The 13,130-nt window shown below is 48.0% G+C and overlaps 1 protein-coding gene across 7 annotated transcripts in view; it reads right to left on the reverse strand.

The window, feature by feature from the left end:
• Positions 1-13,130, reverse strand: part of LOC114875311 (RNA-binding protein Musashi homolog 2) — an 86,535-nt gene that overhangs the window by 37,644 nt on the left and 35,761 nt on the right. For 4 of the 7 annotated variants that reach the window (XM_029185455.2, XM_029185449.2, XM_029185452.2 and 1 more), the window contains one exon: positions 11,565-11,698. The exons of 1 other annotated variant lie outside the window; for it this stretch is intronic. Coding sequence is in view for 4 of the 6 variants with exons in the window: in XM_029185449.2 (XP_029041282.1) it covers positions 11,565-11,620 (56 nt within the window). In the remaining 2 variants the exon portion in view is untranslated. Of the gene's footprint in view, positions 1-759; positions 1,679-11,564; positions 11,699-13,130 lie in introns of those variants that run through there. 2 more of the 7 variants (XM_046286900.1, XM_046286901.1) reach the window with 2 other exon arrangements.

The raw sequence follows: 13,130 nt of genomic DNA on the forward strand, positions 1-13,130 counted from the left end.
AAGCAAGCAGGCAAGCAAGCAAAGGGCTCTGGCGCGATCCTCGTAGGTACGGGTACACACGCGTGTATCTACACGTTTAAACGCGGTATACATCAGACGGAACCGGTGGGGTACCGAAAGAGACGGAGAAAGGGAGAAGGAGACAAAGGGGAAAAGGACAAAGCGTCGACGCGTTCGAAGTTCGGGCGTACCTATCCTGTAGAAACGTGCATACATCCCTCTTTTCCTTTCTCTATCTCTTTCTACCCCCTGTGCGGTGCACACAGACGACCGTTCCGTCTCTTTCTTATCCGCGTCAAATGCGCGCAACGTCGAACGCGCACACACGCGCCTCTCGCGATGCCAGTTGCACACGTTTTTCCTCTGACCGGTTTTCTACGCGAAATAAAGCAGCAACCAGCGGTGTACGTAAAATTAAATACGCAGCCTGTACAGAGTCGAAGCTGGTCTCGTTATCAAGCGATTTCACGGCGAGCATGACAGACAGGCGAGGAACATCGAAAAAAAAAAAAAGAAAAAAACAAACGGTTCAGGATGAAAGGGTTAACGCAAAGGACAGGGATACGACACGGACGATCGAAGCGATGAGATGCGGGAGAACGAGCTGTGTATACATTCGCTATTCTAAAGGAAAAGCCAGTCCAGCGTACGACGAATAAAGATACACGTAAAAAGCAAACACATGAAATAGGGAACCTTTCGTCGAACGATTCGTGAGACGCGAGAAAATAATAAAAAGGGACTTGGTCGTTCGCTTACCCTACTGCCGGGAAGGTTGTATAGGGAAACATCGTTAGACGCTCTCGCTTCCAGGATCTTGCTCGACGATTCTTCGATTCCTTTTCCTCTCTCTCTCTCTCTCTCTCTCTCTTTGCCTTCTCTCCGCACTCTGTTTCACCTTCGAGCGATCGAGGCCACAGGTTAAACGAACCACGCACAGCCACTCGATGGGGTATAGGCACACAAGTTCAAGGTCGCGACGATGCGAATACAAGTAAACGATACACAACGATCGTGCCGCGTCCTTCTCGATGCCGCGAAAACGATTCGCACGACCGGTCGATCGGCAAAGAAACCACGGCCGAGAGCCGCGACGCGTTCGAGACAAAGGTACTCCCTGTTCTGCCGGTTCTCGGCAAGCGAAATTATCCTTCGCATACGGAGGAACGTTGGAAAGGAACGCCTCCTTCGTTGACACGAAACGTTTGCGAAAAGACGACGCTAGCCGGCTTTCGCGCGATCCACGGGACACGAGTTCTAGCCAGAGGAAAAAACACGAGTAACGCACACCGGCCACTGTTTCCCTTTCGCTCGCTCTCTCTCTCTCTTGTCTTTCCTTCTTTCTTCTATCCTCGACACTTTTATAGGTTAGTCCAAACAACCGGCTGGACTGTAACGGCGTCGCTGCGCGTCTCTCCAGTCCTTCGCACTTCGCAGTGTGGCAGCTGTGCGCTCGTCGCCTCGAGCCAATGGTGGGAGCAAGCAGCCGGATTGGAAGGGATGGGCGAGGGGAAACCGACCGCGAGCACCGAGGACAGAGGGGAGAGCAGATTGGCCGAAGCAAGGGATACGAAGCGAAGTAGGGGTAGGTTAGGTTGGGACACCTGGAGGGAGAAGCGAGCGCACCCCTATGCGAACGTGGCCGTGGCGCGTACTACGAAACAGGCGCACGCACACGGAGAATGTATGCCGCCGTCGCCGTCGTCGTCGCCGTCGCCGTCGTTGCTGCCGGTTCGCGATTCCACTGCCCTTCGCTAAAATGCAACCGGGAGTGCAGTCTTTGCAGCGGTGCTCAACGGATACTAACGAACCGATTGCCTTTGCGATCGACCGCCATCGAGGAAACATTCGGTTTCAAATACCTTGCCTGTTTGTATATCGATTAAATAAATACAGAATACTCTGAATTTTCTTTGATGCACCTATCCATAATTTGAACCCGAACGCGGATAGACAAAGGAACCGGTTTCAAAGAAGACTCTTTGTTTCGAAGCCGAACCGTATTAGTCTTGAAAAGTACATAAACCATGCGCTCGTTTTCGGTGGTATAATAGGTGACCGAGATAACTACGTCTATCGTATGAATCTACCTAGGGAGAAGTGTGTTTCTCTTGCTTTCGAGCCCTTCCACGAGGACCACTCCATCCAGCGAGGGCTCTCGTGGTCGTGCAACGAATTACATAGCCGGAGATGGAAAGGATTAAGGATCCTAATTGATGACACGCTTTGCCTCTTGGCGTTCATTCTCCTGTTACTTTTTCTTCTTTTTTGATCCAACAAACTCACCACTCGTTGATTACGTCTCAAGCGAAACATTACGCGTCTGGTATCGCCTCGAATTTTTTAATATTTCATCATTACGGAGTCTTAACCCACTCGCGCGAAAGATGCATGCGAGTACATATCAACGTTTGTTTGCCGCAGAAACCGTAAACGCCCAGGCGTTTCGCACAAAGAAACGTGGGTTTCATGAGGAAATCGATCGCCACAAAATTATGCAATTGACGGTGTCTATTTTTTTAACTACCCACGGCGAGTAACTAGCATCAGGAAATATATAGGGATCGCGGAGAAAATATATTCCACGCTTGACCGTTTAAAGTTTAAAGGAAGGTTTTGCGTACGCGACAAAAGGGAGAGCAATGGTATACCTAAATTGCTGGTGTAATTGCGGTTGCATTTTTCCCCCGTCCTTTCAACTTAATCCCCCTGTACCGCAGGTTCGCTCGGTTTCCGTCTCTCCGCTCGAGAATTGCACGGTGGAACGTCAGGAGGGCAGGTCAGGATCGAGACTAGCTGGCTGCTCTCCAAATCGTTGGGCAGATTCTGGACGCGCGTGTCTCGACCCAAGGTAAATGGGTGTCGGTGTTATTCGACGACGCAAGGCGACCCGACGCGACGCGACGCGACGCGACGGTGCAACGCACCAGCCAGCCGACCCTCGCGAAACAAAAAGATCGAAAAACCTTATCGCGAGACATCGCAGGATGATTCACGCTGTCTCCTCTGACAGACTTCTTCACCCACTTCTTCACCTTGATCCGCGAGAAAAAGGTTCGAGCTGCGTGGAAAGCGCGAGCTGGGGACAGGAATACTTGCGAAAGATTCGTTTTAACCTTTCGCAGTTGGGAGCTCAGATATTCTGAGCGCGAGGATTAATCTATTAATGCAACTCGATCTGATCAATCTTATTACGATTGCGCTGGATTCGCTGCACGACCAATGTCTAGATCTTTTATTAGAACATAGAGATTCCAATTGCCGTTTAAGTCGTTCGGGTCCACTTATATCGAGGTCGTTTACCTCTGCGTTTGATGAATAAATTTCATTGGATTTTTACGGTGCGGATGTAAACGCGTGATATTAAATTCTAAGAATACCGGTGATATATTAATTTTCTTCCTTAACGCGTACCACGAATGTTTCGTTGTTCCTGTTACGCGTATTATGAAACGCAACAAAATGTAATTATTCTAGCCAAACGGGTTACCGTATGTATATCTAGGTTATTCTGCGAATTGCATACGCGTATAGGTATACGTAGATCGAACGAGGGTATTGTTCGCATTGTTGGTGTTTTTCATTCGATTCGCATATCGCAAGTATCGAAGCTGGCTGGATATTACGAATATCGATAGGATCCGGGGTAATATGGATACGCGTACTAACCAAGCAATATCTAAATGGTGCGAGTATACCGCGTCGCGACTTTAATCTCGCGAAGTAGATGCCATTTCCATTGAAACGGCGAAACTCGCTTACTTTTGCTCGTATAATTACTTAAAGAACCCCCTTTGTCTACGATATTTTATACGGTGACGCTTCAAACTTTTATAAACTAGGGGTTATCGACGTGTGTCGCCTAAAAAAAAAAAAAGAAAAAGAAAAGAACAATTTCCACCTGGATCGTCAGGGACAATACGCAGGAAGTAGATACTTCTCTGGGACTTCCTCGTAACACGAACCTTCGGGAAGGGAAGACAGCTGGGATGAGCGACACTCGTGGTGCTTCTATCGTCGCCGCTTGAAACCTATCCTCTTTCCTTCGGTTTCTTTCCGTGACTCGGTCCGAGGCAACGCGAACGCATCATTTTATTACGTAAATCGAATTTGCGCGACGCGACTTGCACAGAACCGATCTACTCCTCCGGGAGACAACGTGGCGAATCAAAGTAACGAGGTGCGCTCTAATTGATTCGATCTAACAAATACCCGTAGGACGTTAACGACCCCTGGCTCTTCCTCTCCTCGGAATCGCCTCGATTCTGATAAATAAACGACCGAGGAATTTCGTTGGATTAATTCTTGCAAAGCGATTCAACGAAAAAAAGATAAATCCAGAATTAAGTCGAGCAAAGATTGCCCCGTCTTGAATAACACGAGTTCTACTTGTCCCGATCGACTCGCTCCTAATCGAATGCCACGGCGAATGAATTATTCAACCTCGCTAATTAACTCCGACGATATTCCCTTCCGACATTAATAGACAGCCGCGTACTCGGTGCAGCACGTGCCAGGCAAACCGTGAATATTATAATTTCAAGTCGCGCGTTACGACAACAAGATCGTCGCGTCGATACTTGCCGCCCCGGCCAATTAACGTTGCTCTTTATTCTCTTCTTTCCTTTGCATCGCAGCTGCCAACTTGTACCCTCCTCCTTCGCCCTCCGCTTCTGCGCTGATCGTTATATCGTGCGAAAAACGAAGCGAATCGCTATTATAATAAATGCTTCGAGAAACGGGGAGGAGGGCAAAAGGAAAAGAAAATTCGCACGATGATTTGAAATCTTAATTACCATATCGAAAGAGTTAATAAACGACTGGGCGACGTAGCAGTTGAACTTAAAGAGAGTAGAAGGAGAGTCAGAGACAGTTCGTTTCTTCGGTCGAACGGGCAGCGAAACGGGGAACGATTAACCGAGAGGCTTTGCTCGAATTCTAAGCGAGCTCGGACACGACCCGTTTAAATATCACGGAAATTGAACCTATAAATTTCTCGTTGCCATAAATTTCGCGACTTACCGCGCGTAAACTACCCTCCGCCTCGCTCCTTCCCACCTCGTCCCGGGCATGATCGAAATGCATCCAGAGAAAAACGAAGACGAGGGATGAATTCAGGGAAAAAAGAAACCGTGCAAGTTATAGAAATAGGAAATAGGAAAACTATAAGCATTCGTCGATCCTAATTTAGTCGGTATAGAAAAAGATGTGCAAGAGCGAAGGGTGGCTAGAACGCTTTGCCATCTCGACGTTCTAGCCAGAGAACCAAGGTATTCGCGAGGCACGTCGTTCATCCATGAAACACGATGCAGGGATTACATAGTTCGACGTAAACCTCGAGACTGTAGTGGCTCGTAAAAGGAGAATATCGTGTTGCATCTTGTACAACTTTCCTCTCCACGACATTCGCGCGTGATGGACTGCACACCGTGTTTCCCTTCCTACGCCCTTAAACTCTACACCTCAGGGAATAGAAAAAAAAAAATGTAGATATCGCACGCAATGCACCGTGACTACAAAGCGGAGGCTAATAGAAAAGCTTTTTGAAGCGTGACGAAGAAATAAAGAAAAAAAAATTGCTGTGAAACGTTAATTGACAGCGTGTCAAAGAGAATGGAAACGTTAATAAAATGCAAAGCGTGCACGCAAAATATTAAACGCAAACGCCTTTGTATTACAAAGGAAAATTCCGGGAAATTCTATCCCCGAACGAACGGTTCAATTTTCCGTAGACTTAAGGGTAACGGTTCATTCCGGGAATCGGGCGCAATAACAGTAACAATCGTGGAAACTTTTCCGCAATTACGCTTCGGGTAACAACTTAATCCTCTGCTACTCGCGCGATCGTTAGTGTTTCGTGGTGTGCAGGCTTGGAAAGAACAGGCAGGAAAAAAAAATTAATAACAAAGTGTATACTCTGCGCTTTTCCATTGTGCGCCATGTCACGCGAACGCGTTTAATCGAGATTGCAACCCCCTGGCAACATCCCGCGAAAATCTTATCGGTCGTTTCGCATTTTCATCGGTTCCAGGAGACATCGTTCTTCGCCCGAGGATCGAGATTAAACTGGCGTTTCGATGGAATGAAAAAAAGAAAGAGGAAAGAATACAATTAAAGGAACAACGTCAGCAGAGATCGAATCGTGGAGAACTCGAGGAATCGTCGAAGTAACGATTGCGTTTCACAAACAAGCAGGGAAAGAAAAGCGAAAACGGAGGGGGAGGATTTTAATTCCGTCGGCATTCCACGCATAAATGGGTTAAGTATGAGGCTGAAGGAAGTGGATGAAGCGTAGGGTTGGGTCGTAAGTAGTAAAGTACGGGTTGTGTCTGGCGCGGCGTTCCGTGCCAGCCGGTGCACCTCGTGACGAGAATGCGTGCGCGAAAACCATTTCTATCTCCGTTTATCTTACCCTTTTCTTCCTATCTTCTATTCCCAACCACCCTCCATTGCTAACCTTCGATTCTTACATCTTGACTCGCGTTCTACGAATTTCGTAGAAATTCCACCGCAGCTAATATTCTCGAAATCTTTTTAACAACTCTGATTCGTGCTCGCTACGTTGGCCGTCTATAAACAAGCTGGAATGGAATGACGGAAGAATCGCGTAGGTGGATGTGGCGTAAGAAGGCGGATACGAGGCCGTGTCGAGCCCGGATATCCTGGCAGGTATATCGCGCGACGAGATCGTTACCAAAACCCTGTCGTACCATCGACTCTCCAGCCTCGTTTCCAGCTTGATACCGTATCGATTCGAGAAGGCACAGGAGACGTAGAAACGGAGGAACGGGGACAGAGAAAAAGGGAGTGGAGGGTGGAGCAGTGGGTGGTGAGACGGTAAGGAGAGAACGAGAGAGAGAGAAAGAGAGTGAGGGTTATAGGGGTGAGGCGAGGTCGCGGAGGAAAAGGAAATAGGCATAGAAGAAAGAATAGGCCGAGCAAAGGAAGAAGGAAAAGGAAAAGGCAGATAGAGGGAGAGAGAAAAGGGTAGCATTCTCCTCGCACGACAAAAGTACGGGTCTTCGTTACCCTTATCGGACACCGGAACCAGTATCGACAGCCCTCGGGGTCATTCCGATCGGAGAATCGAGTCGAGCTTTTGGCTCGAGTCGAAGTCGGTGAAAAATCGAAATTAGAAAGGTGGCCGGCAAGTTTGGCCTTAGGTCAACAGCGAAGATCGACCCGGACGATTGATGCTGCTCTATTTGAATCTATACTTTTTACACGCTTCGATTAAAATAGGATGAAAAGAATAATTACAGTGATAGGAAACGCAAAGAAGGAAGAAAAAGTTGGCACGATCGAGTAACGATTCAATTTTCCCTACCTTCTACCGATCTTCTGCCTGCTATTTTCCCGACGATTTATTCGCAAACCACCAACGTATTACGGTTTCACGAACGACAAAGACGTGCAAGAGAACGAGGCATTATCGGTGAAACGTCTGCTGGCCGCCTATTTATAGTCAACTCGATGGGACGAATGCACTCTTTAAACTCGCATTTCCGCGGCAAACGGAGAGGAACGAGGATCACGCAGAGAAAGGAAGCCATCCGTGTAGACGTTAATTCGAGCGTGTCGCTACCTCTGAGGAAATATTTCACCGACTAAATTTCCTCCACCTTTAACTTCTATCGTTCCCGATTTTTAACGCGTTCCTTCTTCCAACCTTCTCAAACGCTGCGACTGCGTGTAATTCGGTAAAAAATCTCATGGTCAAAGCTTAAACAGGAAAAGTGGATATCCCGGTAGCTTTTGCATCGGTCCGCTTTTCCACCGAACCGCGGCAAGAAATTGAGTTTTCCCTCGATTCACGGTAACCATGTTTTCGTTGAAATAAAGTCACGTATTCGGGCACATCTTTCGCGAACCGGCCGTCTAAATAACGTCGCGTGCTAGACAAATTGTCTAATTTCACGAGAAGTCGTAAATTTTCAGTTCGTTCCCAGGCAGATCGATCGGATCGAGGAGAACGAAACTACTAGTCGATTCAAACGTGATTTTCTAAACGCGATTCCATCGACGGAACGAGCAGAAGGGTTTAATAGAATTTGTAATCGAACGTTATCGGTCGTGAACGAGATCAAACGAAAGATCGTCGAGAAAAAAGAGATGTATCTTTTATAATTCAGCATCGCCTATTTACTCGAGCGAAATCGCGGCACCGTACTGAGCAACACGTTTCAACAAACGAGAAGAGCTGCTCTTACGAGACTACCAACTGCTTTTACAACTCCCTCGAGGCCGGAAGAATCATGGTTTCGTAAACAGTGGCCCATTTCGCTACGACGAATTCCCGTCTTCATTCGGTTAAACGTACGCTACCTACTTTTTCCATTCCCGCCCAATTTTTCATGCGTACATTTGTTCGAATTTCACTTTTTCTTTTCCACCTAGAATAACGTAGAGTAACAGAGGAAAAATTAATTTAACCGGTGGAAGTTAAAATGTAACCACGAGTTAGGATACGGTACACCGTACAGGGAGAAGTTACGAATTTCTCGTGGTAATTATCGACGTAATTACGATGTAATTAACGTCGTTATTTCGAAAACTCGTGCACCGCGGCGGCACGAGCGTCCCCTTGTTATATCGGACATAATTGAAACGACACGAGTTTCGACAAAAATTGAACGCGCAAACATGGAACCCGGACGACGACGGAAGACACTTTCGGGCCGCCATTAAATTCCGTATTTACCGATCTCGACAAAAGAAGGTAGTCGGTGTCCCACATCTTCGAAAGCATCCACCGAGCCTATCATTATAGCGGCCGGTTCGCTCGATTTGCGAACGTTGAGCCGCTTCTGAAGGATTACGGTCGCGCGCGCATCCTCCCGTGCAATATTCACGATAATGGCAACGTGACGTAGAAACGTTGCCGAGTATTCACCGATGGTATCGCGTGCAAATAGAATACTCGACGAACAGCCTCTGTGCGCATCGATTTTCCACGATATCCGAAGAATCTCCGTTACTTTTCGATCGATCGTTCGATTCGTGCACGATTTAATCGTTATTATAGCTGGCATCGTTTCGAATTAAACCGAATACAGAATGGTACTTAACTCTTCGTACTTTCATTTCCAATAAGTCTAATTCGGCTGAATTATTCAAATCCTCCTGGAAGAGTAAGGAACACCCGTTTGGAAACGTCCTATACAACAAGTGGAAAGAGAGGGAAGCTTGCCCACGCTCGGATCGTTAATAGGCAAATGTTTCACCTTATCGCAAATTCACACCGGTAAATAAACGACACTCGGTTCGCTACATTAGCGAGTTTAATTTCTTCTCGCCTTTAAACGTCGAACGAATTTATTACGCGGAGAGATTTGATATTTCTCTGACGGTGCGATATATTTTTGATCGATTTGCCAGCGTGGGAAAATGCAGCGGGGAAAAGGACAAAACGAAAGCGGGATGAAATGTGTTCGAAACGTTGAATGTCACTCGACTACGTTCAGGTTCAAATTATCTAATACGATGCGACACCCACGCGTATTCCAGCGGCCGAATTTAGTCGCGTGGGCGATCGTGCACCTGCCACTAGCCGTATGTTTCTCTCATAAAATAGATTAACAGGCTGCGAATAAGTCTGGCTGCCATTCTAACATCCCCCCACCCCGGACTTCTTCCGTCTCTTCCTGTCGTCCTCAATGAACGTCCCAAAAACGTAACGTCACAGGTGCTGGCCAACTTTGCAAAACGACGAGTATCGATGCCGCTGACCGGCGTACATTTAGTAATACGGCTAATTGGACTATTATCGTATCCGTTTAACGTGGAATTATAGCCGCAATGACTGTCGAATTCGATTCGAATTATTGGGTCAGATAACACGCGTCTATTCGCGGGACAAACCTAATCTCTTTTCGAGCGATCGATGCTCGATTAACTCGACACGGACTTTTTCTAAAGCGCGCAACTCGAGCAAAGTCTAGCCGCAAAGGGAACGATCGAGTTAAGGTAGTCGGGTGTTAAAGAGACCCAGGGAGGAGATAAAAAGCGCCTCTTCCGAAAAAGTCGCTTCATCTATCTAGGATGATATATCGTGTCCGCTACGAGATTCATGCTTTCCCCCGATTAAACGTCGCCAACCTGAGAGCCAGAAGCGAAGAGAAGTCAAAGCACAGACGCCATAAATTACCGTCGCGACGCTTGCAAAAAACCCCTTAGGATTCAAACTCCGTGAATATTGATTCGACGAAAAGAAAAACGGCGAGTTTAATCGTGACAGTGGTCGAGAGAATGAAAATTTATTCGAATAACGTTCGACGTTAGCGTAATCTAAAACACGAATAGATAGAAAGGGTGCGGATAATCCACGAGTCATCTTCGACGTCTGTTGGAGCTTGATTATCGTTTCCCTCGTTCGATCCACGCTATCCGGGAAACCACCAGCAGGGAACAAAGAAAGTCTGCGAAGAAAGAGTTAATCGCGGCTTCCTGGCTGTCGACGAAGCGCGTAACAGGGGGAAAAAAAAGAAGAAAAGAGAAGATACAGTGTCCCGTCTGCAAAATTACGACGGGCTCCTCCTGCGAGGGGTGCTTTAATCAAAACTGTGGCGCCCAAGAGGAGACCTACTTTTTCAGCCGGTCCGGTCGGTTCGCTCCAACCTTTTCACGCAGAATGTCCGAAGATTAACACCGAATATCTACGATAGTCATCGAGAACTTTGTTCACGGATTTCGACAGGAAAGCGTTTGCAAAAGCGGCCAGAATGGAATTGTAACGAAACTGGAAACGTGTTTTAGCCTGGAATTACATCGGGTCTCGGTATAAAAGACTGGCCGTTGGTTTCCTGTGGCTTGGCCGAAATTCGTGGCGCCAATTACGGCGCGCCAACTGTATTTCGTCTTCTTTGAAGGCAACAATGGCCTCGTGGCCGCTTTCTTTGCCCCATTATTCCCGCGGTGACGTCGTCGTCCTTTCTGCGCGTACGAGACTTTACGACGAATTCAAAGTTCCAGATATATGCGAGGCTCGACAATGGCGAAGTGCTCGAAAGCAGCCTCGATTCAGTGAAAACGAATCGTTTCGAACACGCCGCGATCTTTCTCGTACACGTAAACGGATTACTTCGACGAAATTTACATTCTCGCATTCTAGCGCGTTACGCACACACGGACAGCATGCAACTACGTAATATAGATCTAAAGTTTCGATTTCTAAACAGTTCGAACGAAGCTTCAAACGGGGGTGACTACGGGTTCTCGCTCGGTACCTAGACAGAGCGTGCAATCGCCTCGGTTATCCGTCACCGTTACCCTCATCCCCTCGTTCTCTTAGCTAACGTAGAAATACGCGGAGAGTCCGCGAGCTCCGTAGATCTTCGCTAGACTACCGTTCGACCGGTTGTTTTTCGCAATTTTCGCGATTTTCCCGAGAAAAAGAAAAGAAACTAGTAGTATAGAACCGTGGCGAGTGCACGGATTTCCATTGGGGCCTCGGAGGCAACGACCCCGCCCCACTCGACCAAGCTGTCGAGACTTTTATAAGAGGCTTCTAGTAATACATAATTCCAAGCCGTGACAGATACAAGCTACGACATGATCTCGCTTACCAGTTCTCCAGTATGCCGACGTTCGAAAAGTTTGGCGGAAAGCTCGCGGCTGCCATCGATGATGGTCACGGCAGCGGCAGCCTCTGTCCTATCCTGTCACTTCCGGTACTCTTCGCAGCTGTGACGACGCGTCACTGAAACAAAGAGCCAGAAACACCCTCGTTAAGAGGCTTGCGAATAACGCGAGATCGAATTCACAGGTAATCCTAAATCGCACGGGGAAGGCGCGAGGCGTCTCGTTACGGGGAGGAAAAGCCAGGAGGCGTCGCGGCTCGTAGTTTGGACCTGAATCCATCGACCGATACGTTTCCCATTTACCGCGTTAAACGCGTCGCTAGGGAATACGGGGGTTGGAAAGTCGCCTTCGACGCTCTTCCTTTCTCGCGTTATTATCTTTCTACTTTCGGCGTGGTTCGCGTCGCAACGGCATGGCACCGGTGTATCGGTAATGAACGATCTATTGTGCTGGGTAGGTGCTCTTTCAAACGGCAAGAGCGAGACGAGACGCAGAGGGAAGGGTGAGAGAGGCAGAAAGGAGGCAAAAGAAAGAGGTGGGTGGCATAGAAGAGGTATGAAAACGGCACTCGTTAATGGACTCCCACCAGGCTCTTTCACCCTCTTTCTACCCTTCCCTCCCTATCGGTTTCTTTCTCTCTCTCTCTTTCTCTTTCTACATCCGCATCGTTCTTTTCTCTAACCAACCCTCCGCCTTTTCTATCTCTCCCTTTCGCCGCGTTTCGCCCGCTTCTCCTGCGTTTCAACGTCCGCCTTCTTCCCCGGACCGGTCGTCGTGTTCCCGCTTTCAAACCTGCCCGTTTCTTTTCTCCGCTCGTCGCCCTTTCAACGTCGTCGTCGTCGTCGTCGTCCGAAGCAGAGCTAGTCGGCGAGTCGAAACGCATTCCCTTCTACTGTATCGTTATCGTCGTGTCCTGAACAAAACAGGGGCCGAGACGAACAGGTGGAGGGATCGTTTTATTATCGAGTCCATCGTGACATTTTCTGTAACGCGAAAATAAGTGCGAGCGTAGTGTAACGAAAGAAAAATAAAAGGAAAACGCGGGGAAAAATGGGGCAACGAAAAGTGGAGAGAGAGAGAGAAACTGTTGGCGAGGTCGGAGAGAAATGTCAGCGGGAGAAAAAAGAGAGAGAGTCGTTATCGAGAGGAACTGCTTGCTAGGCAATGCTTCGGGCTGATCTCGCGCACGGTCCATTGTTCCTCCGTTCGGACCAGTTCTCGATATCGCGTTAAAATTGTAACGGAATTCCATTTCGGAACGACAATGATCGCTGCGAGTCGATATCTCCTACGGCAGACTTTTTCAGCGATTTTTCAGTACCGCCTTTCGACGGTGTTTCGCGGAAAAAGCGTCAAGTTGCAAACGCGGCGATGCGTTCGGGCGCAGACGTTTTTATCCGGTGGAAACCGGTGGAGCGGAATTTCGCGCGGGTTGTATGCAAATACCACGCGGGCTGGAATGTTTCTCGGCGTCCGGGATCGAAATTAACCGGCTAATGAGGAAATTATTTGGCAGATTACTCTATTCCGCGGCGTAACGAACGGATCAT

The sequence above is a fragment of the Osmia bicornis genome, chromosome 8 (genome assembly GCF_907164935.1).
Source record: "Osmia bicornis bicornis chromosome 8, iOsmBic2.1, whole genome shotgun sequence".
Taxonomy (NCBI): Eukaryota; Metazoa; Arthropoda; class Insecta; order Hymenoptera; family Megachilidae; genus Osmia; species Osmia bicornis.